Source organism: Meleagris gallopavo, chromosome 1 (genome assembly GCF_905368555.1).
Source record: "Meleagris gallopavo chromosome 1, MGAL_WU_HG_1.1, whole genome shotgun sequence".
Lineage (NCBI taxonomy): Eukaryota > Metazoa > Chordata > Aves > Galliformes > Phasianidae > Meleagris > Meleagris gallopavo.
This window is the reverse complement of record NC_139404.1, coordinates 120,510,886-120,531,534: the sequence shown is the minus strand read 5'-3', so window position 1 is coordinate 120,531,534 and position 20,649 is coordinate 120,510,886. Positions and strand designations below refer to the sequence as shown.

Genomic DNA, 20,649 nt, shown 5'->3' with positions numbered 1-20,649 from the left:
CTTTGAAGAGTTTTGACATTTACTTAAGTAATTACTGTCACATTTAAATGGCTGCCCATATTTTGTCCTTTTGTAAATCCTTTTACTGTTTTATTTATGCCTTTGTTTCATCTTTGTTCTTTGAGCCAAGCTTTATCGGGTCTGCCAGGTGTACTGTGCACACATATTCTGAATTAATCTCTCCACTCTGTCAGAGTGTTCATTTATTCAAAGGAGGTGGGAGGAATGAGGGGAATTCAGCCTGAAATACTCTGGTCTTGGTTGTCTCTGTAAGTTCCTTGCACTAGGCAAAATGCAGCTTCCTATAAGAACCATAAAAACAATATCAAACATGAGCATTCTCAAGTAAAATTCATTGCTATCAATGTGTCTCAAAGCAGGATGACAGATTCTTCAAAATCTTTTATTCCAAGAGCTTTCCTGCACTATATACATGGCCATCATGTAAAGTCAAATGGCAGCCCTGTTGCTGTAGCTAGGCACTTTGCTCTGCAACCCATCTAATATTTACATGAACAAATGTTTCCTGAAAGAAATGTAATGTCCGGTTTCCACACTTGTGTAAGCAAATTTATAGGTACAAAATGATGGTCTCCTTTGTGGGGATGAGTGCTCCAATTATGTCCCGTAACTCCAACTGGCTGGAAAAGTTTGAGGGTGTCATGTGGAAGCCTAGGGTATCGCTGATTAACTGGGAACTCATCTCTGATACAGTGATGTCATTCAGTTGATATTCACATTTAAGCAATCAAGAGCACAGAATAAAATTTACAAGGTGATGAAAGAAAAATTGGAGATTCTTTTGAGCCAAAGTACATTCATCCAAATTCAGTGTGACTCTTCCAGGTGATCCAGAAAAACCTGGCCCTTAAATTAGAACAAAGAGTGCCTCTGAGTGACTTTTTTCTTCCTGGAAGTGAGAGGCAAAAAGAACCAAGAGGGAACTAATTATGAGTTCATCTTGAATAAAACCAAAGTTACTGCTTAAGTTTCAAAACTGGTTGAAAGAAGAAATTTGTGAACCAAAACTGCTTGCACAAACTGTTGAAGACAATCCTGAATAGATTTCATCAGTGCACTGTAGAAGCTGCATAAAAGACCTTAGATCCTGCTGAGAAAGGAGGTTTGTGGAGATTCTTTGAAGGCAGTTAATAAATACAGTCGGAAATAAGCACCTAGGGGATGCTAGGAAAGCCTTAGAGAGTGCTGAGAAGAATCACCCTGGATATTCATTATTACAAGCTTCATCTTTGGCCAAAGCATTGAGAGAAAAGAAAGTCTGAGTAAAGAAGAAAAAAAAATAAAGTTATTTTTAAGGTAGCTGTTACAAAGTTTATCTCTTCTGCCCTAGACCCCTCTATCAGATTCTCAGTTGAGAAAAAAGCAGAACAAACAGTGACCATGGAGAAATGAAATAGTAAACTTGTGACAAGTCAGAGTTCCCATTTTTGAAAAGCTGCAAATGGGTCACATTATTCTTGAAAGTGCTACAGAAAGGTCTGTGAAATGATATGTCTAACCTTTTAATGCCAATCTGTAGCTTTTTAATGTCTTTTTGCAAGAAAACAATTGTGTCATCTTCTACAGTCTGAAATCCTTAGCCTGTTGGCTAAGAACCTGCTGGACAAAACTGACTTGGTGAGTTTTATTCTCTGTTTATGCTTTGAGCTTTGTCTTTCTGCTTGTGTGTCTTCAGAGTGCCTGGAAATCTGTGCAGAGGAAAAGGATCTGGGGGTGTTAGTTGATTACTGAACATAAACCAGCGATGTCCCCAGGTGGCCAACAAATACAGCTGCCAGCAGAAGCAGGGAGGAAATCATTCCTCTATACTCAGCTCTGGTGAGTCCACACCTTGAATACTGTTTTCAGTTTTCAGCCCAACACTACAAGAAAGATATTAAGGCCTTGGAGCGTGTCCAGAGAAGGGCAACAAAACAGGTGAGGGGCTTGGAGCACAAGTTCAGAGGGAAGGGGGGCAGCCAAAGGAAATGGGATTGTTCATTCTGGAGAAGGGGAGGCTCAGGGGAGACCTCGTTGCTCTCTACAACTGCCTGAAACGAGGCTGTGGTGAGGTGGGTGTCACCCTCTTCTTCCAGGTAATAGTGATAGGATGACAAAGAATAACCTCAAGTTGCTCCAGGGGAGGTTCAGGTTAGATATTAGGAAACATTTCATCTCCAAAAGTGTGGTGAGACATTGCAGTCACAATTTGCATGTGTTCAAGGGCCATGTAGATGTGGCTATGAGGGACATGGTTAGTGGGCACAGTGTGATGGGTTGATGATCTGTTTGTTCTTCTGCAACCTCAATAATTCTGTGACTCTCTCACCTCAGTGAGGCTCCTTCCTGGTCTGCTGGCAGGCGGTGCTGCAGACTGAGCCACCTTAGTGCTTGAGGATTGGACACAGAATCTTGAGGTTTTGTTGTGCTGCCTTCTGCGAGAGAAGAGAAGCCTGGCCTCAACTCACTGCCTTGGGGCAGAAAGAAGGATGAAAATTGAATATTGTCACAAGAGAAAAGCCTGTATGTCTCCCCGGTGTTGAACTGAGGGCAAAAATATCTGCAGGCCTATGGAGCAAGAAGAAAGATTTATTTCTCTTTACACATGACATACAAAGGAAACAAGATACACAAGTAAGTAACAGAGCATAGTCTCCAGGAGAGACACTGGGCCACTTTTGCTTTTCCTCCACGAATTGCAACAGAGAAAACCATTTAAAAAAATTCCCAGTATTCTTGTATTACCAATGGTGAATCTTTGCATCTCATTTTCCACCTTGTGATTGTCAGTATTCTCTCTTGCTCTTCATTTTCTATTGTGAATACCAAACTTGCATTTAGAAATTACAGAAAGAAAATTATAGTTTGATTTTTCTGTTACAGTCTCTGAATAGATTGTGTAGGTGTATGTAAACTCCTTTTTTTTTTTAATATTTTCCTACTGTGTGTCTTCAAGTAGGTCATGGGTAGTTACTGAAGGAAATAAACTAATAAAAGTATGTACCGAGAGATCTTCTGGTTCTTAATTTGTAATTCCAGGAAAAAAAATCTTCTAATCTCTTTTGTTTTCCCTTTCTGTAGGTACATTTAATTTTTTTTTTTTTTTTTTCTGTCATAGGCATTTATGGAAAATGAAATTAAAACTTTCTTGCTTAAGCATTCACTTAAAGCAGATTTAAATTCTCTCTCCATAAGTAATTTTCTCATCAGATAATCATCAGGCTTGGCATCTCTGTTCCCTGAAACATTATGATCTGTTGACTCATAAACCTGCCCCTGTGACACAGTCGTGCTCTGAGCTCTGGGTTTATTTATTAAACAGACCGAATGCACATTTCTTTCTTTCTTTCTTTCTTTCTGCTGCAGAGTTCATATCTGATCCCATGCAGCAAGTTAACAGATACTGTGTGCAAGAACAGAGAGGATTGTTTTTATATTTTGCTGTACTGTGTCGAGGACATGCAGCTGCTGCCATCTTCAAAAGATCAAGATAATTTGTGAGTTAATAGACCAGACATGATTGCACTAAAGCAATTTCAGGTTGAGTTTATGGAAGGAAGCTGTAGTGACAAGTTTATGAATCAACAGATCATAAAGTTGCAGTGAATGGAGATTGAAAGCTTAGTATTTCTGTGCTGAGAAAATTACCCAGCTTCCAGAGGAACAGGCAGACATTATAGGCATGACAGCTATGTGAATTTTGTTGTACGTGTCCTTCTCATTGACGTAGGCCCTGAGTCTTCAGAATTTGTAGATGGAAGTGCCTTTAAACAACTTGTGTGTCAGTTTTGGACTGGGCCTTAGAGAAAAAATAGCCTCATACCACTCCCTCTCCTCAATTTTGTATGCAGTGCACACTGGTGTAAGAATCTCTCCAGAGAGTTGTAGAGTTGTCCTTGTAGGCTCTTGATCTGTGCTTAAGAAGCAATCAGAAATGTGCCAGAATATCCAGGTACATCTCATGGGGTTACCGTAATAACTAAGTGCTGCTCCTGGGACAACAGTTGGACGTGTGCTTTTTCTTCATGATGCTTTGCTGCAACGTACAGCAAGACATGTGACCTTTGTATGTGAATAAAATGTATCATAGAATCATAGAACCAGAGAATAGCCTGGGTTGAAAGGGACAATGATTATCTAGTTTCAAAGCCCCTGCTATGTACAGGGTCACCAATCACTAGACCAGGCTGCCCAGAGCCATTTCCAGCTTGGCCTTGAATGCCTCCAGGGATGGAGCATCCACAACCTCCTTACTCTTCTCCAGTGTGAGAAATGCTATTGCTGGGGCTATCTTTGAATTTGTTCTGTGTCTTCATGATGTTCTAGTGAGGCCAAACATCTGCAGACTTGTCTAATTAAGCATGGCTGACAGCTGCTTTGTGCTTCTGGAAGTCTGTAAACCCACTAAATCTAACTAGTAGCACAGTGTAGTTGTGAGAGATGTGTGAACTTGTAGCCTAATTCCACCCTTACCTGTGTAGCCCATCTGCCACTGGTGAGAGTGGCTTCTATTACTGTTGATACACATTTCATGCTGTTGCCAAAATAATGCAAATTTAGAAGCATTGACCTATTTTTTCAAGGAAAATGTTCAAATGTTTTCAAAAAGGAAAAAATATCATAAAAAGAGATTGGAACTCTTCAAATCAAAATAATTCCATGATGTCTCATGGAGGCTGCAGTTCAGTTGCCTTAAATTTCCATTCCTCTGTAGATGACTTTTCTGAGCTACATATATCCAGAAGCAAAAGTTGACTCTCTGGGAGAAAAGTTTATCACTGATGTTGATGGCTCTAAGACCAAGTTGAATCAGTGAAGGTTGCCAGTGACGGACTATTTGGACAGGAGACAATTGAAATACAGCTTTCAGATTGCTCAGCACAGATATCTAAAAGAAACTGAGTGTAATCAGTTGAGTTCTCTCAATATTTGTAAGATTCTCAAACAACTGTTTTTGAATAAATTGGAAATTTAAAAATAAGCATTTCAGGTGCCACTAATTATTTTATGACTTTGAGAGAAAAGTTAAGTGAAAAATAAATTAGGCTTAAAAGCAGTCAAACATTTAATATAAAATAACCTGTTTCAAGCAGAAGCATTATAAATTAACTATCATTTTCCATTTGTAAACTTCTAAATATTTCCAGATTTGCTGCCAAGATAAGTAGAGCTAGGAGATAAATATCTCTTTGGCCATCTGAGTTGCCAAGTGATATTGCTGAATTTTGAATGAGCATCAGCCACTCACTGAGGAACCACCCACAGCTTAAACATAGTTCAGATTCTCTCAGTGGTACTCATGTTTGTCTCCACAACTGAGGAGCTCCAAATTTAAGGCATCTACAGCAACTACATTTGATTGTCTAAATTTAAGTATCTAAATCTAGAGCTGAGCCACACAACTTCTGGTTTGAAAGACTGTTAAAATTAAAGCCTGCAACCAAATATTATCTGCCAACCTATTATCTTATGACACATTTTGTCAATAAATGTTAGAGATGTGAGGAATTTAAGAGGGAAAAAGAGATGTGTAGATGTGTCATAGTTTCGTGAGAGACAAATCCACTTAGACTACTGAGGTAAACTTTTACAATTTATAATTCAACTAGTTTTTCAGTTCTGAAAGTCATTACAAGATATTGTTACTTAAAGTAGAAAGGAACTGGATTTGCTGATCCAGAACAGCTTTTTAACTCTTGGTTCTGTTGATTAAGACCTAAGGCCTGAGACATGATTTCCTCTATGAAAAAATCATTTATTTAATTGTTCATGACAGTTTTTGTAGCATTCTCTCAAACATCTGGCATCCACTGCTTTTGGAAATAGGGTATTGAAGTTGATGAATCACAACCCTGCTAAAGATGTCCAACTCTATGCATGATATTCAACCATTTTCTCTACATGGCCTTGATTAAGTAACATAAGGAAACTAAAGAAAACATTTCAAAAATATTGGTGCATGAAGCTAGGTTGCTGTTAGGGCTGCGGGGCACTTTCTTGCTCAAAACCTTTTCCTCTGTGACTCTTTGACACAAGCAGCTGTTTCCATCTCCTCTCCTCCCCTACCCTTCTCTCAACATTCATAAAAATCCCATTAGTGCAGCAGCAAACACTGATGGTATCATTTGCTGATCCTGAGTCTGATGTTAGAATTTGGATGTAGCCCTCTACCCACGGGTTAGAAGAAAAAAGCACTAGCTAATTACCTTAACATATACTACATCCTTCAAAAAACTACTCTACAAATGTGATCATTTACTCCGAAATGTTACGTAACAAAAGGTTTCAATGCCTTTTCTTCAACAGCCAGAAGAGTTGAAGGAGATGATTCATTTTGTCAACCCTGAAGGTATGGAAGGGCCAAGGCATGTTGTGCCATAAATGATGATAAATAAAATGGTAAAATAATGACTAAAAGCTTTGAGAAATACCATAAAATGCCATAAGATGCACGGGAACAATAAACTCCTAAACAACAATAACAACCAAAAACCCATTATCTCCTCAAACACTAAGATTATTCTAAACAACTTAAAAGTAGTAGTAACAACATACTCAAGAAAGCCAAAATCGCATGTAGGTGAATTAGGCACTAATGCCACCTTCTTGCACAGGATGCAAGCATATAGCAGTCCCTGAAAATCTCAGTCTCTGAAACAGTTTTCTTGTAAACTGACAGAAAGTTAAAATGGCCCATGTGGGATCGCCCAACTGCGTGTTGGCATCAAAACAGCATGGCCAGCACGTCAAGGGAGGTGATCCTACCCCTCTATCTGCACTGGTGAGGCCACATTTACACTACTGTGTCCAGTTCTGGGCACCTCAATTAAGTTAAGTTAAAAGACAGGGACCTCCTAGAAGGAGTCCAGCAGAGGACGACCACAGGGATGACTGGGGGCCTCCCATGTGAGGAAAGGCTGAGTAACCGCGCTCTGTTCAGCCTGGGGAAAAGGACATCTGGTGAGAGGGGATCTGGTAAATATTTATAAACATCTAAAGGAAGGTGGGAGGCAAATGGGTGAGGCCAGGCTCTTCTCGATAGTGTGTAGCAATAGCACAAGGAGTAATGGCCTAAAACTTGTACATAGGAAGTTTTGTACTAACATGCAGAAGAACTTTATGGTAAGGGTGATGAAGCACTGGAACAGGTTGCCTGGAGAGGCTGTGGGGTCTCCTCCTCTGGAGACATTATTCAAAACCTGCCTGGAGGTGTTCATGTGTGACCTAATCTAGCTGCTAAGGCAGGGGATTGACTAGATGAGCTTTCCAGGTTCCTTCCAATCCCTGTCATTCGGTGATTCTGTGATTCTGTTGTTGGTATGGAGAAGAGACAGCAGCTATAAAAAGGAAGCCGTGGTAAAAAAACACTCTTTTATTTATTTTTAATAAATAATACAATTTCTTTTTAGCTCATCTTCTCTTCTCTTCTCTTCTCTTCTCTTCTCTTCTCTTCTCTTCTCTTCTCTTCTCTTCTCTTCTCTTCTCTTCTCTTCTCTTCTCTTCTCTTCTCTTTCTTCTCTTCTCTTCTCCTTCTCCTTCTCCTTCTCCTTCTCTTCTCCTTCTCTTCTCCTTCTCTTCTCCTTCTCTTCTCCTTCTCTTCTCCTTCTCTTCTCTTCTCTTCTCTCTCTTCTCTTCTCTTCTCTTTCTTCTCTTCTCTTCTCTTCTCTTCTCTTCTCTTCTCTTCTCTTCTCTTTCTCTTTCTCTTCTCTTTCTCTTTCTCTTCTCTTCTCTTCTCTTTCTCTTCTCTTTTCTCTTCTCTTTCTTCTCTTCTCTTTCTCTTCTCTTCTCTTCTCTTTCTCCTTCTCTTCTTCTCTTTCTTCTCTTCTCTTCTCTTCTCTTCTCTTCTCTCTCTTCTCTTCTCTTCTCTTTTCTCTTCTCTTCTTCTTCTCTTCTCTTCTCTTCCTTCTCTCTTCTCTTCTCTTCTCTTCTCTCTTCTCTTTCTCTTCTCTTCTCTTTCTTCTCTTCTCTTCTCTCTCTTTCTTTCTTCTCTTTCTCTTTCTCTTCTCTTTCTTTTCTTCTCTGCTCCTCTCTTCCTCTTCTTATTCTCTCCTTCTCTTCTCATTTCCTGACTTCTCTCTTTCTCTTTCTCTTTTCTCTTTCTCTTTCTCTTTCTCTTTTTCTTTCTCTTTTCTCTTTCTCTTCTCTTTCTCTTCTCTTCTCTCTCTCTCTTCTCTTCTCTTCTCTTCTCTTCTCTTCTCTTCTCTTCTCTTCTCTTCTCTTCTCTTCTCTTCTCTTCTCTTCTCTTCTCTTCTCTTCTCTTCTCTTCTCTTCCTTCTGCTCTCTTGTCTTGTCTTGTCTTTTCCTTTCTTTCCCTTTCTTTTCTTCTACTGGCTCCACCGTTGAAGGCAAAACTCTCTTATTCTCCTCCATGTCTCACTAGAAAAAGGAGAGTCTCAAGTTGTGACTGAGTAATTTTCACCTTAAACTGACTGTCCGAGGAAGAAAGAATCCCTGAATCCCTCTGGCAGAGGCAAGCTACAACTGTGACCTCAGCAACAGCAAAGGCAGGAGTGCCAGTACCTGTCTGTGGGCTCAAGCTGCCGGGAGAAGTTGTCAATCACAAACTCCTTCTGACAGCGGGTGAGGATGGCCACCGCCTGGCACAGGAAGGGCATGAACGTGCTCTGCTGCGGGGACGACGTGCAGCTGCGCAGGATGTAGAGGATCGGTGGCACCTGAAAGAAGAAGGGGAGAAAGAACGACTTGCTGCATCCTGGACTCTGCAGGCCTAACCATGGCCATTCAGCGCATGAGCACTGCCTGCTCCCTTGACATGCTGCCAAGGCCTACGCCTAAATTTCAGACCTGCTACCCTGTCCAAGCCCTGGCTTTGTGCTCAGGCTGTGCTTCTTTAGCACAAGAGGCAAAGGGCACAAGGCACAGTGCAACCAGCCAGAAAAAAAACAAGACATGTGGAAGAAAGTCTCTTACGTTCCAACAGATGTCCTTCCTGATCATCTGCAGAAAGGTGGTCATCCACTTCCCAGCAGCACGCACGCGCACTCCTTTGGCTGTCCGGATGGTCTCCTTGATGGCCATCATGAAGTCAACGGTGCGTTCGACGGGGAAGTTTCTGCACACGATCTGCAGAGAAATAAGAAGCAGGAGAGATCCCATCACTGCTCTGCGGCAGCTCTTCAAAACAGAAAGCAGTCGAGGGCATTCTTAGTTCAGTGGCTTGCTGGTCACTCACAACGCTCCTGCTGTCTGTACCCTGCTATTTATACGGAAGGCGGTTGAGCCTTCTCTCAGCTTCTGCACCCATGGTGTTTGCTTACATGCAAAGCCTACCTCCCAGCAGCCACAGTCACTCATACACGCAAGTGCACACACACACGCACAGTCACAAACACTCAGAAATGCACATCATGGTGTCACCTCCTTGCACTGGGTGCCTGAGGCCAGACATAGCTCAGAGCCTCCTGCTACTTGCTGAGAAAAGCAGTCTCAGGGTGACAGCTCATTTTGGAAATAGTGTGAAAGGCTGGGAGCAGTACAGGGTTGTGCAGAAGCCTACACAGTGAGATCTCACCACCCCTTTTTGGGTCCACTTACTCTTGCCATTTTGGACGTGGTCTGGAGCTGAGAGACGACGCTGCAGGCATGCAGCCCCTCACACAGGCTCCCAAGGTCTCTTGTCTCAATGACTCTGTTGGCTGCTTTGCCTGGAAAGAGCACGGGGAGAAAAGGGAAGTCATGCTTCTGGAAATGGAACTGCTTTCCACGGGGGAGAGACAGAGGACAGGGTGGGGACAAGAAGAGAGCTGTGCACGGTGCCTCTCCCTCCTGTAAACAGGGCCCAGCCTGTGAGGCTCTGGTAGTGCTACAGAGGAGGGAGAGGGCTGGAGCACGCCTGCTCTACTCACCTTGGATTCGGAGAAGGGAGTTCAGACAGGTGACAGCCAACTGGCGGGATGCAGGCATGGGGTCGCACGTCAGAGGTGCCAGCAATCCCACCAAGGAGCCAAAGTGCTCGCAAGCATCTCCTCTCTGCAGGGGTGAGAGGCAGGAACAAAGCTGTGGACGGCCCCAGATCTCCCTAGCTTTTCCTGCCTGTGCCTTCCCCATGCCATGACACAGCATGCACAACTGGGTGGAGCTTGCCTTCCAGCTCAGGGGCACTGGGGAGGGAGCAGGGGGCATGCAGTGGGGCTCTTTACTCACTTGAAGCTCTTCACAAACAGACAGAAGCTGGGAGCAGGTCTGCAGGGCCCTCTTGCGCTCCCACATGTTCTCCGATATCAATGATCTCCGCAGGACCTGGGGTAGAGCATCTGTCTCAATGAGGACATCTTTTCTTTCCCTTCCTGCCACCCCTCTCCCTGTCCCTCCTTTCCCAGCACTTTCCCTCAAGATCTGTCCTGTTGCTCCATGTGGCCTCCCCCCTCCTTGAGCATCGGCACTGCTGCTCCCACTCTCTGCAGTCACTCCTGCCTCCTAACCCAGGAGCTTTTTCTTGGCTGTGGCCTGCCAGGGGCTGCCTCCTGCCTTTCCCCCTGCAGGGCCCTCTTCTCTGCCCATTTCTGAGCTCGCAGTGAGCTGGCACGTCAGCAGGAGATTTCTCCCCCTCTGGTCATCCTCTCAGTCCTCAGATCTCTACCTCCACTACTGACAGGCAATATGATTTCTCCCTTGCCCCACACATACTCACATGGACTATGTTCTGAAAGAAGCTGCCGGTGGGCTCTGTCTCCAGCAGGACTGCCATGAGCCGGCCCAGAGCTTTCAGTGATGTTTGCTGAAGCTGAAAGCAGAAGAGGGAAGTGAGGTATAGCATGACGGCTGCTGCCAGAGCATAGGTTGTGTGTGCTGAGGTAGGGTTTGACCAAGAGGTGGCCGGGAAAGTTACAGCAGGTTACCTGCAGGTACTGAGCTGCTTGCTGTGACTTCCTGATCTTCAGCATCATCTCCGCTGAAGGGTGTGTCACAATGTTTTTGCAGCACAGGACCAACATCTCACACACGTCCTTGCTTTCAAAAGAGGGCTTCAGCTTGCTGACAGGAGGAAAAAAGCAAGAGAAATCAGAAAGGGCCTTGACCAGTGCTCTCCAGACTGGTTCAGACAACACCGGAGTTTCTCCTAATCGACAGCTACAAAGCCAATACCCCCAGCTCATGCTGCTGAGCACTGTCTTCAGTTCCAGCAGCGCCCGCCTCCTCCCCAGCAGCAGTGAACCACCTCCCGCTCTGAAGGGAAGAAGACCCCAGCTCTCCTTTCTCTTCCCTGCCAGGGGACAGGAGCACCAGGGCCTTTCTTCTTGCCCAGAACCTCAGCTTCGCCGGGCACAACAGCCCAGCCGTCTCTCCTGTAGATGCGGCTCCTCCCCCCCTGCCCCCTCCAGGCCTTCAGGAGCTACCCAAAATGGGGACCACCATCCTGCCTTGCAACCTCAGTCCTTACCTCAACTGCTCCAGGGCCAGAACCACCTTGAGAGGCACTGGGGAGACAGGGATGCCCGAGTAATACTTCTTCAGCAAGTCCTGCAAGTCCCAGAGAGACACTGTCAAGGTGGGCAGGGGGCACACGAGAGCTGTTCCACCCAGCCCCGAGACAGACACAACTGCCACACACCAGACCCATCACTCCCATGTTTCCCACGGAAGCACTGCAGGATGCAGCAGCTCGACAGCTGGTGCACCTAGCCCGCTGCCCAGCCGCTGCCTGCCAGCACCCAAGGTCCCCAGCAGCTGGAGACGTGTGGCTGATGGAGACCTGCATGCCCCCAGGGAAGCGAGTCTCGTGGCGCAGCCCAGAACTCCTCTGCAGACAGCCCTGTCTCTAGGCACTCACCATCAGGATGTCCAGAAGCTTTCCCTTCAAGGAGGGGTTAAAGCATGCAGAATCACCCACAGCTTGGAAGGCAGAGCTGCAGTCGGTGATGCTCTGCACCAGCGCGAGCTTGTTCTGCAAGTCCTGAGGCCCAAGAGAGAAGAACATTCTTTCAACTGTAGGACGGGACAAGGGCTGCAAGGGGGACACGTGGGGGCAACGCGAAGGGAAGGGCTTGGATCTTCATCTGGGTACAAAGCATTCCCCGAGGGACCTTTGGAAAGGGAAGGCCCATCTCAGCATCCCCCCATGTGGAGGGGCTGCAGCTGGGCGCTCAGACACCCTGGCGCGCTTTGAGCTCTCACCCGGCAGCTGCAGCTGTAGAGCATCAGGATGTTGCCCACGATGTCTCCCTCCAGGTGGGCGAGCAGCTGTTCCTTGGAGGCACGCAGTGCCAAGCTGCCGTGGGCGAGCATGAGAGCGCTGCGTGTGGCATGAGCTCTCGTGCTGTCCAGCTCCATCTGTGTGGGAAGAAATGCCTTGAGACACTTGCTCAACAGCTCCCAGTGCCCCGCGATGCACCTGGGCTCCCAAGGCAGGAGCTGCTGTGAAAATAAGGCAGAAGAATGCCAAGATGGAAACCCGTAACGCTTTACCTTCTTGCGCCTGGAAATCCTCGCATTGCGGCCTTTGCACAGCCTGGACGCAAACATGGTGAGCGTGGCCAGGACTGTCTGGAAGTTGCTCTCAGCAGCATGGCTGAGAAGAGAGATGATTCCCTGCACAAAAGAACAAGGGGCAGTTGGCACAGGCCTGAACCTACAGGTCCTCTCCTGAGGAAAATGGCAGCAGTGAGGAGATGGAAAGGCCCGCAGCAGGGCCAGGAGAAGCCCTCTGCCCCCCAGGGACAGAGCGAGGATGCTCGCAGGAGCTGGAGGAGAGGAGAGGAGAGCTCACCTGGGCCTCACATGGCTCCTCCGCGTTTGCTTCCTCCAGGTGCTGCAGCAGCTTCTCCTGGACGTGGAGGACTCTCTTACAGGCTCCCAGCACTGTCCCCAGAGCCTTGTACAGGAAAGACTGCATGGGAAGGGAAGGAAGAAGCTGAGATGTGGCAGCAGCCTGACCTGCTGGTGAAGGGCCAGGAGGGAAGGACTCACGCTCCCTGGGAGTCTCTGAGAGCAGCTGCAGGGCCGAGCTTTAGCCATCCCTGAGCAGATTGCAGGGAAAGGTCCTCTGGGGGGCACAGACTGGGGAAGCAGCATCAGCATCCCGCGTGGGCAAAGCACCAGCCGCAGCCCCAGCCCCAGTTGGACACCTGCAGCTGCACTGCTGGGTAGAGCCAGGGGGAACTCACCTTTTCTCCAGAGCTGCTGGCAGAGCTGCTCAGCCACCGGCTCAGCTCGCAGCTCAGGGCCTCGGTCCAGGCCTCATCCTCTGTGGTGTCCACTGACGCCCTCAGGAACTGTTGGAGAACAGGAGAAGACAATGTTCCCTTGCCCTTTGCCTCTTCCCTCACTCCCAGGTTGCTGCAGCCTTCTGGGGAGAGGTGCCTGGAAGAACAGTCCCTCTCCCAGCTCCCCCAGCATTCCCTCCATTAAAGCCTCCTGCCGTTCTTCTCCTAAGACCCCTTGGCCTTGGCACAGAGCAGAAGAGGCAGCGCCACAAAGGCGTGCGGCCGCTCCGCAGCAGCGTTTGAGAGGCTGTTCCTGTCCCACAGTGGCTCATATGGGAGCGGGGCTACTTGGGGCAGGCAAGCACTTCTCTGCACCGCGCCTCCCAGCAATGCTGTACCTTTAGCAGACGGCGCTCAAACTCTGCAGAGTCCAGGAAGCTCTCCTCTTTCCCTGCACAGCAATAGGAAGAAAAAGACCCTTACTTGGGATCAAGCCACAGAAGAAGAGCTGCTGCAAACCTGGCTTGGCCTGGCACTTGACACTGCCAAGCTGGGACCCACACCCCCTCCACAATGACCTGTCCCTCCCCACAAACACTGTCCCTGCAGGAACACAGAACTAACTGCTCCAAGACTGCTTTCTGAGGGCACGTGAAGGGCCCATCCGTGTCCTGGAATGGGCAGATCCCCAGGGGAAAAGGTCCCCGGGCCTCAGCGCTGTCTCCCTGGAATGCAGACAGAGCAGCACTGGGCTGCAGGAAATGCTTCCCCTCTGCCACACTGCAGAGATGCATTTTCACTCCCGCCCTTCCCTGCCTCCGCCTCTCCCTCCCCACCAGCACTTTACCTTCAAGACACTGCAGCAGCAGGGGGATCTCAGTAGCCCACATGACCCCCACAGCTCTGTGGAACCTGCTGTGCAGGTTTTGCATCAGCAGTAAGGCAGCGGCTTGGAGTTTGCTGCCTGTAACAGGGCTGCCTGCCACCACCTGAAGGAGAGCAAGGAGAAGCAGGGTCACTTCTGCAGCAAGAGCAGCGGCTTCTCCCCAGGATGGAAGCAGCTTGGCTCTGCCCTTGGCCATGCTGCTTCCTCCTGGGGGCTTCTGGCACCGGCCTCTGGAGCATCTACTCACCAATAGGCGCACCAGCAGTGTCTGGGGAGTCAGCAGTGGGCCTGCGAGGAGACAAAAGTGCTGAGTAAGACTCCAAGACACTCTGTGCCCAGCCACACGCACCTCCACTGTCCCTTCTGGGTGCTACCACAGATCAGCAGAGCTCACAGGGGGACTTTCTGCTCCTACCTTGAAACATGGAGTTGACAAAATGGGGATCCAGATCTTCTATCCGCCGTCCTGTCAGATCCTCTCTCTCGGACAGGGCTCGGACACAGCGGGAGACCGGGATCAGCATGCCGGTGTATTGGGCTGGCACCACGAACAACAGCAGCCGCGGCCACAGGAGCTGTAGGGAACGAGGCAGTTGAGCATGTCAGCATTTCTGCCTCTGCTCAGAGATGAAGAGGATTCTGTGAATTTCCCCGAGTGCAAGGCAGAGTGTGACTTACTTTGGACATCCCTCTCACAGAGAAGTCCAGTGACCCCAGGATGTCCATGCACAGTGCTTGGAGAGCTCCTTCTTCCTGGGCTTCCTCGGCAGAAAGGTGTCCGGCTGCCTGCATAACAGTGGTGTGGAAACCTGGTTACGCTCAGTTCTCAGGAGCCTCTCGGGAGGCTCAAGTGTGGCCCCAGTGGTGATTCTGTGCCACCCTCTGAGCAGCACAGGTCTTCCCAAAGAAGATGTTGTCCACTGTCCTTACCCTTCTTTCCGTGGTACGGCTGAATTCACTGAAGATGTGCCCCACCACATCCCAAGCTGAGCAGCTCCGGGTGTTGGAACTGAGCAGTTCCTTGATGAAGTACAGAATAGCCATCCTCACCTGCAAGGGATCAATTGTGGGTGTGATTTTCCTGGTCAGAAGGCAAAGGGAAGCCACCTGCTTGTTGGGGCAGCCCTTTGGGCACGAGCAGAGACAACAAGGGCAGAGGAGGAGCCCTGGCTCCTGAGGTGAAGGCCAGACCTTAGCACCAGACTGTGCGCTTTCCATGCACAGCACGGGGACCTGCCCACTCCACTCTGCCTGCTCTCCCCATGGGAGGCATCACAACTGTGTAGTCAATGCCCCAGCACCTCCCTGATCACCCCAGCCCTGCCCGCGCTGACAGCAGCATCACCACCCTGACAACGCTTTCCTTTCCCAAACCAGCTCACCCGGATCCTGGGGTCGCTGCACAGACGCTGCACAGCCTTGACAACCTGGGGCAGCTTCTCCGTCATCATGGGCTCTGCAAGAGATGTGCAGGAACATGAGCGGAGCCACAACCCAGATGGCAGAAGGGATCCCTGGAAGTCCCAGCCGGTGGTACTGACCATCAGAGCGAGCCAGAGTACCCAGCAGACCCAGGGCTGCCACGCATCCAGCCTCCCAGTCATCTCCCAGCTGCGACTGCAGAAACAGGATCATTTCCTCTGGGCAGATCCGGGCTGCAGGGAGGAAATCCCGCGCTGTGTTAGCAAGAAACTCACGCCCATTCCTGAGGTTTGTGAGAGAGGTTTTGGCCAGGGCACTGCCAGGCATTGCCAAAGCTCCTCTCCTTACCCTGCAGCATGATGCAGTGGGTCAGCTGTGCACGATCAGCCTCGCTGTGCTGCTTGCTGTCGTCATAGAGCTGTGGGAACAAGGTCCATTTGAGAAAATCAATCAGCACTGAGGACAGAAAAGACACTGTGCTGCCCGCTCTCATCTCCCTGGGCACTCTCAGGAAGAGGACAGACAGACAAAACCCAGCCCGCCCCGCAGCATCCCCGGGGGTACACCCACAGCTCTGGAGCAGCCTTGAGCATGCAGGAGCTAAGACTGAGCCGCCTTAGTCAGGGGCTCAGAGCTTTGCAGTCCTCCTGAGACTTAGCCAAGAGGGAAACTGCTGTGGGCACAAGGATAGGCTCCCCTTACCTGGTAGAACACGGCACTGGTGATGTTCTGAAACTTGTCCCTTGGGATGACAGACTCAGTGCCCTCTAAGGCCTCCAGGAAGAGAGTGAGGCTCTGTGAGAGACCAGGAGAGGAAGAAAGGGATGAAGCCACATCTAGCCACTTGGGAGTGGAGAAACTGTTTCCCAATTGTTTCTCTGCAGGGAAAAGCTCCTGCTCAGGCATTCTTGTTTATCCCCCACCTCCCAGCAGCTCCAAGAGAGTCTCTCTGCTCTCAGTCGAGCCATGTTTGGGCACCATTTGCAGGCATTTCCCACCCAGCAGCCCACTTCTCCCCCATCAGATGCAACTGGATGTGGTCCTCCCAGTCGTTAGCACAGAGCTCCTCAGGCACTCAGAGCCCCACAGTGGTGGTGGTGAAGTCTCCCATCCCCAGGAGATGAGCCCCAGTGACTCTTGGCTCCCCCCTGGCTCCTGTCCGGGTTGTTCCTTCTTTGAGTGAAGAGCTCAGGAAGCCTCAGACCTCCCTTGAACACTCGTTTCATCTTTCTCCAAGGGCTCCCCACCTCCTCCCTGCATCCCCCTGACCCCTCGTGGCACTTGCACGGGCCCCACGTCCACCCTGAGCCCTGCACAACGTCTCACCTTGGCCACCCTGCAGGTGTCTTGGATCTCCTGACATGGGTGCACAAGCCAGAGGAGCTGCTCCCAGACGTGCTCTCGGTGCAGCTTCTGTTGCAGGAGAACATCCAGCATGGCAGACACAGCCCCGAGGACAGCGTGTTTGTCCTGGAAAGGAATGGCAGAGGCCCGGCATCAAAGACTGAAGGTTTGCCCTTCCTACAGAGAGGGTTTTCTCTTTCCCTTCCCCTTCCCCACACCCCCACACTCAGCAGGAGATGGGCTTGCTCTGGAGGGCAGGCAGGTTTTCCCCATAGCCTCATCCCCAGCTCTTCCTGCCACAGTGCTGTGACATGCGGCTGCTTCCCAGCACAGAGCCAGTTCAGGGCCCTTTGCAGAGCCAGCCCACTCCCTCTCATCACCCCTCGGCTCTCAGCCTGCTGGGCACAGACAGAGCTGCCGACATGGGTGCCCCTGCTGCCATCCTGGGCTGGGAGTGCAGCAATGCTCACCTCCTCCTCCTGGCAGTCCTGCCAGTTCCACACCACAGAGAAGAGCAGCTCGTGAAGGTTCTCATAAATTTGCTCTTTCTCCATGGCAGGCCAGGGGCACTGGGTTCCAGAGGACAAGTTCATCTTGACTCCGTCCAGCCACTGTTTCACAACTGAAAAAACAAAATAATAATAAAAAAGTAATATATATATTTTTTTAAAGAAAAAGAGAGTGAGAGAAGGGAGCCTGTGAGAGTCTGCAACAGGGCGAGGTGCAAGGGCTGTCCTGTCTGGGTCCAGCACTCACCAGCACAAGCGATGCGCAGGGTCTGGCCACTCCTCACCTGGCCCACCACACTGCGCAGGCCGGCCAGCATCAGCCACACGAAGGGGATGCACTGCGGAGCTGCAGAGAGGAAGGAGAGGGCCACAGTCAGAGTCCCGGCAGCGAGGGAGGAGGGGCTACAGCCCTGCATCCCCCAGCTCAACGCAGATCACGCGTGGAGGGGAGGGCACTCTACCATAGGTGCTGAAGAGTTTGCTCAGGGTGACGAGCACAAACTCCTTGCACATGTCCCCCGTGGCCTTCAGGTGGCTCTGGAGCTCGGCCATCACCAAGGTGAAGTGCGTCCGAGCCAGAGCCACCAGGACATTGCTGGCAGCTGTCTTCATATTGCCAGTCACGCCCTGAAAAAGAGTCTCTGGTGACACGCGGCACAGGAGATTACCTGAGGCCTTTGGAAGGGCTAAGCCACCACCATCCACCAGCAGAACACCAGCGTGGGCAGGCGGCTCCTTTTGCCTTTGGCAGTGACCCCTCACCTGGGCTGCCGTCAGGTCCTGGGACACCTCTGCCAGCAGCCGGTTCACCACTCCGCACGGCGGGCGGCTGTTGTCTTCCCACAGGGCGCTCTCCAGCTCACAGTACGCCTGCGCTCGGTCACCCTGGGGACAAGGGTCAGTCACGCTCGCTTTGCCCTCTGCCACCCATCGCTGTGTGGATGTGCTGCCAGGGCCTGGCACCCACAGGACAGTGGCCCTGGGCCAGGAGGGCAAGGATTGATGGTTGGATGTCCCCAACTCACCTCCCGATCTTGCAGGCACTGCAGCAGCAAAGTCACGGCGCAGGTAGGGACAGGGCTTGACACCCTGCTTTTCTCCCTGCGACGCGTACGCCTGGGCATGCAGCCCACACAAGCAAAGAGACCTGGAAGGAAAGAGCAGAGCAGCTGCTGCTGGTGTTGCTTGGAGCCAGGGCCGAGCATCTGGCCAGCTCTGGGAGGAACGCTCCTCCAGCCCCACAGCACGGGGCTGCGTGTGGTTGGCGGGGACAGGGGAGGGAGCGTTCCCCTTGCTGGGGGACTGGGGAAACCACGGTGGGCAGCTGCACTCAGCAGAGCAAGGACAGTGCTGCTGGCACGTCCTAACCAGACATTGGAGGCACACACGTGCTCGGGCAGCGTCGCGGTGTGCAGAGAGGTGGAGGGACTCACCTCGAAGGGCTCTCAGCCGCTCCATGATAGCAGGATATCTCCAGATAGACGCAACGCTCTCTCTGGTTCCACTTCCTGCGGGTCCCACAAGCGGACTGAGCCACCGCTCCCACCGCTGCCACAAGGGAGTACGAGGTACCACTGTGACATCACACCGCAGTGTCACCTCACAGAGAATGACGCGCCCGGGCTGGGGACCAGGCAGCACGCAGGGCAAACCTTCAGGCCACAAACTCAGCACGTTTTTGTGACGCTATTGGCTCTGAAGTTCCAGTTCCATGCTGACGCAGGGAATCACCTCAGCGGGTGAGGGAGAGCCCCTGCCAGGGAGCAGCTGCTGGGCACCGTTGCCCGGCGTTGTCTCAGTGACTGGGACTCCATGCCGGGAGGCACCGAGGCCCCCATCTGCTGCCCAGACAACCTCTCCGGAGAGCTTTGCTGTCTTCCAGGGGCACGTGTCAGAGATGTTAAGGAGACTCCACTGCATCTGATCAAACAAGATCACCACCATCTGCTTGCTGTCATTCAAGTAGGGTCATGGGAGGCTGCCACAAGGAAACGGCAGAACGTCAGAAAGGGACTTTGCATCCCTTGGAAAGACGCTAAAGGGATCGGGAGCACCAGGAGTGTTCTCTGTCCTTCTGACTGGAGGCTGTGTCCCAAAAGGAAGAAGGGAGAGTAGAGGTTGTAAATTACTGGCTGATTACTGGGACGGTGTTGGGATTGAGGTTTTGTGTACCTTGATCTTGGGCACGCATTTGAGAGAACAGGTGTGTGGGCATGAGATGGAATGCAACTGTGCAGTTGTGGCCAAAGTGTTCTGGGGAGCAAGCTGGCTGGATTGATTACCAGAGTGTTAAACCAGATTTGATGGAAGAAGGGCAAGAAGTTCCTTGTGAAATGAGGAAAATAAGATAGGCTAGAAGTTATATGCCTTCACGAGGTGCTGAATTGGCAGCTACGTTTCTGACCTTTCTAAGCTAGGTTTTCGCTCCTGGTAACAGATGCATTTCTACAGACCTAGAGAGTTAGTACGGACAGCGAGTCTCCTGTTTCTCCAAGTAACATTGTTAGCTATCCCATCTCTGGAATGCAAGGCAGCAGGCTGGACAGTAAACCACAAACTAACGAAGAAGCAGCGGATTGATGGATGGAGTTGACGCTGATAAGAGGACCGACCAGAGCCAGGCAAGCGTCCTCCAACTTGACCCAGGTCAAAGAGTACTCAGCCAGGAAGATGACAGCCTTCATCAGAAAGACCACCAGATGACCAGCAAGAAATGCCACTCATGGGTAAAAGAACTGAGAATCGGGGCGAGGAAAAATGTCAGTCATTCTGGAGTCTCTCTGTAATAAAACAACCTTTTCTTGGACATCCAATGCATGTGTCAGCAGCTTGCTCTTTAAGCACGTGCCTTTCTTGACCTCCGGTAAGCAGGCTAGGAGGGAATACCCCCTGCATCCAGCATAGGTGCGCAGCGCTGAGTGAACATGCCTGCTTTATGACTGCTCTGTGGTTATAGACTTTGATTGCACATGTCACTTGCGACAGAGAAGGGCCTGGGAATGCTGTCTTCTTAGTCAACTGCGGAGAGAAACCTCCCAGTTGTCCAGTAGGATCTTGTGAGTTTTAATCTTTTTTTTTTTTTAATTATCTATAACTTTGATTGTTGATTTATTGTTCCTAATTCTAGGATTCACAGAACTATGGAAACACATCATGGCTGAGATGGGAAAGGACCTCTGCATTCATCAGGTACAAGCCTTGCCCCAGCAGGGACACTCAGCACAGAATGCCAGGCCCAGGTTCAGGTGGCTTCTGGAGATCTCCAAGTCAGGATACTCTCACTCTCACTCACAGTTCTCTTGCTCTTTATTCAGTTCTCATGGTC

General features: G+C 49.9%; 1 protein-coding gene and 1 long non-coding RNA gene across 5 annotated transcripts in view; one reads left to right on the top strand and one right to left on the bottom strand.

The window, feature by feature from the left end:
* The first annotated feature begins 1,689 nt into the window (after positions 1 to 1,689).
* The window catches only part of LOC146545597 (uncharacterized), a 34,905-nt gene continuing 15,945 nt past the window's right edge, over positions 1,690 to 20,649 (top strand). For all 4 annotated transcript variants that reach the window (XR_014880161.1, XR_014880158.1, XR_014880160.1 and 1 more), the window contains exons 1-3: positions 1,690 to 1,839; positions 2,335 to 2,634; positions 20,452 to 20,513. This is a non-coding gene — a long non-coding RNA (uncharacterized LOC146545597). The remainder of the gene's footprint in view (positions 1,840 to 2,334; positions 2,635 to 20,451; positions 20,514 to 20,649) is intronic.
* On the bottom strand, positions 8,325 to 18,782 carry LOC104916808 (maestro heat-like repeat-containing protein family member 2B). The gene is made up of 30 exons (XM_085216784.1): positions 18,758 to 18,782; positions 18,350 to 18,471; positions 17,786 to 18,209; positions 17,572 to 17,670; positions 17,286 to 17,437; positions 16,798 to 16,941; positions 16,174 to 16,266; positions 15,820 to 15,889; positions 15,591 to 15,704; positions 15,432 to 15,505; positions 14,980 to 15,099; positions 14,728 to 14,835; positions 14,465 to 14,624; positions 14,297 to 14,337; positions 14,011 to 14,152; positions 13,562 to 13,614; positions 13,125 to 13,232; positions 12,728 to 12,847; positions 12,427 to 12,549; positions 12,136 to 12,291; positions 11,792 to 11,914; positions 11,402 to 11,481; positions 10,860 to 10,995; positions 10,652 to 10,744; positions 10,165 to 10,260; positions 9,867 to 9,990; positions 9,556 to 9,665; positions 8,932 to 9,084; positions 8,521 to 8,675; positions 8,325 to 8,376 (listed from the first exon to the last, which is right to left on the bottom strand). Exons 1-30 carry the CDS (start codon positions 18,780 to 18,782, stop codon positions 8,325 to 8,327), a joined length of 3,570 nt encoding a protein of 1,189 aa, XP_085072910.1.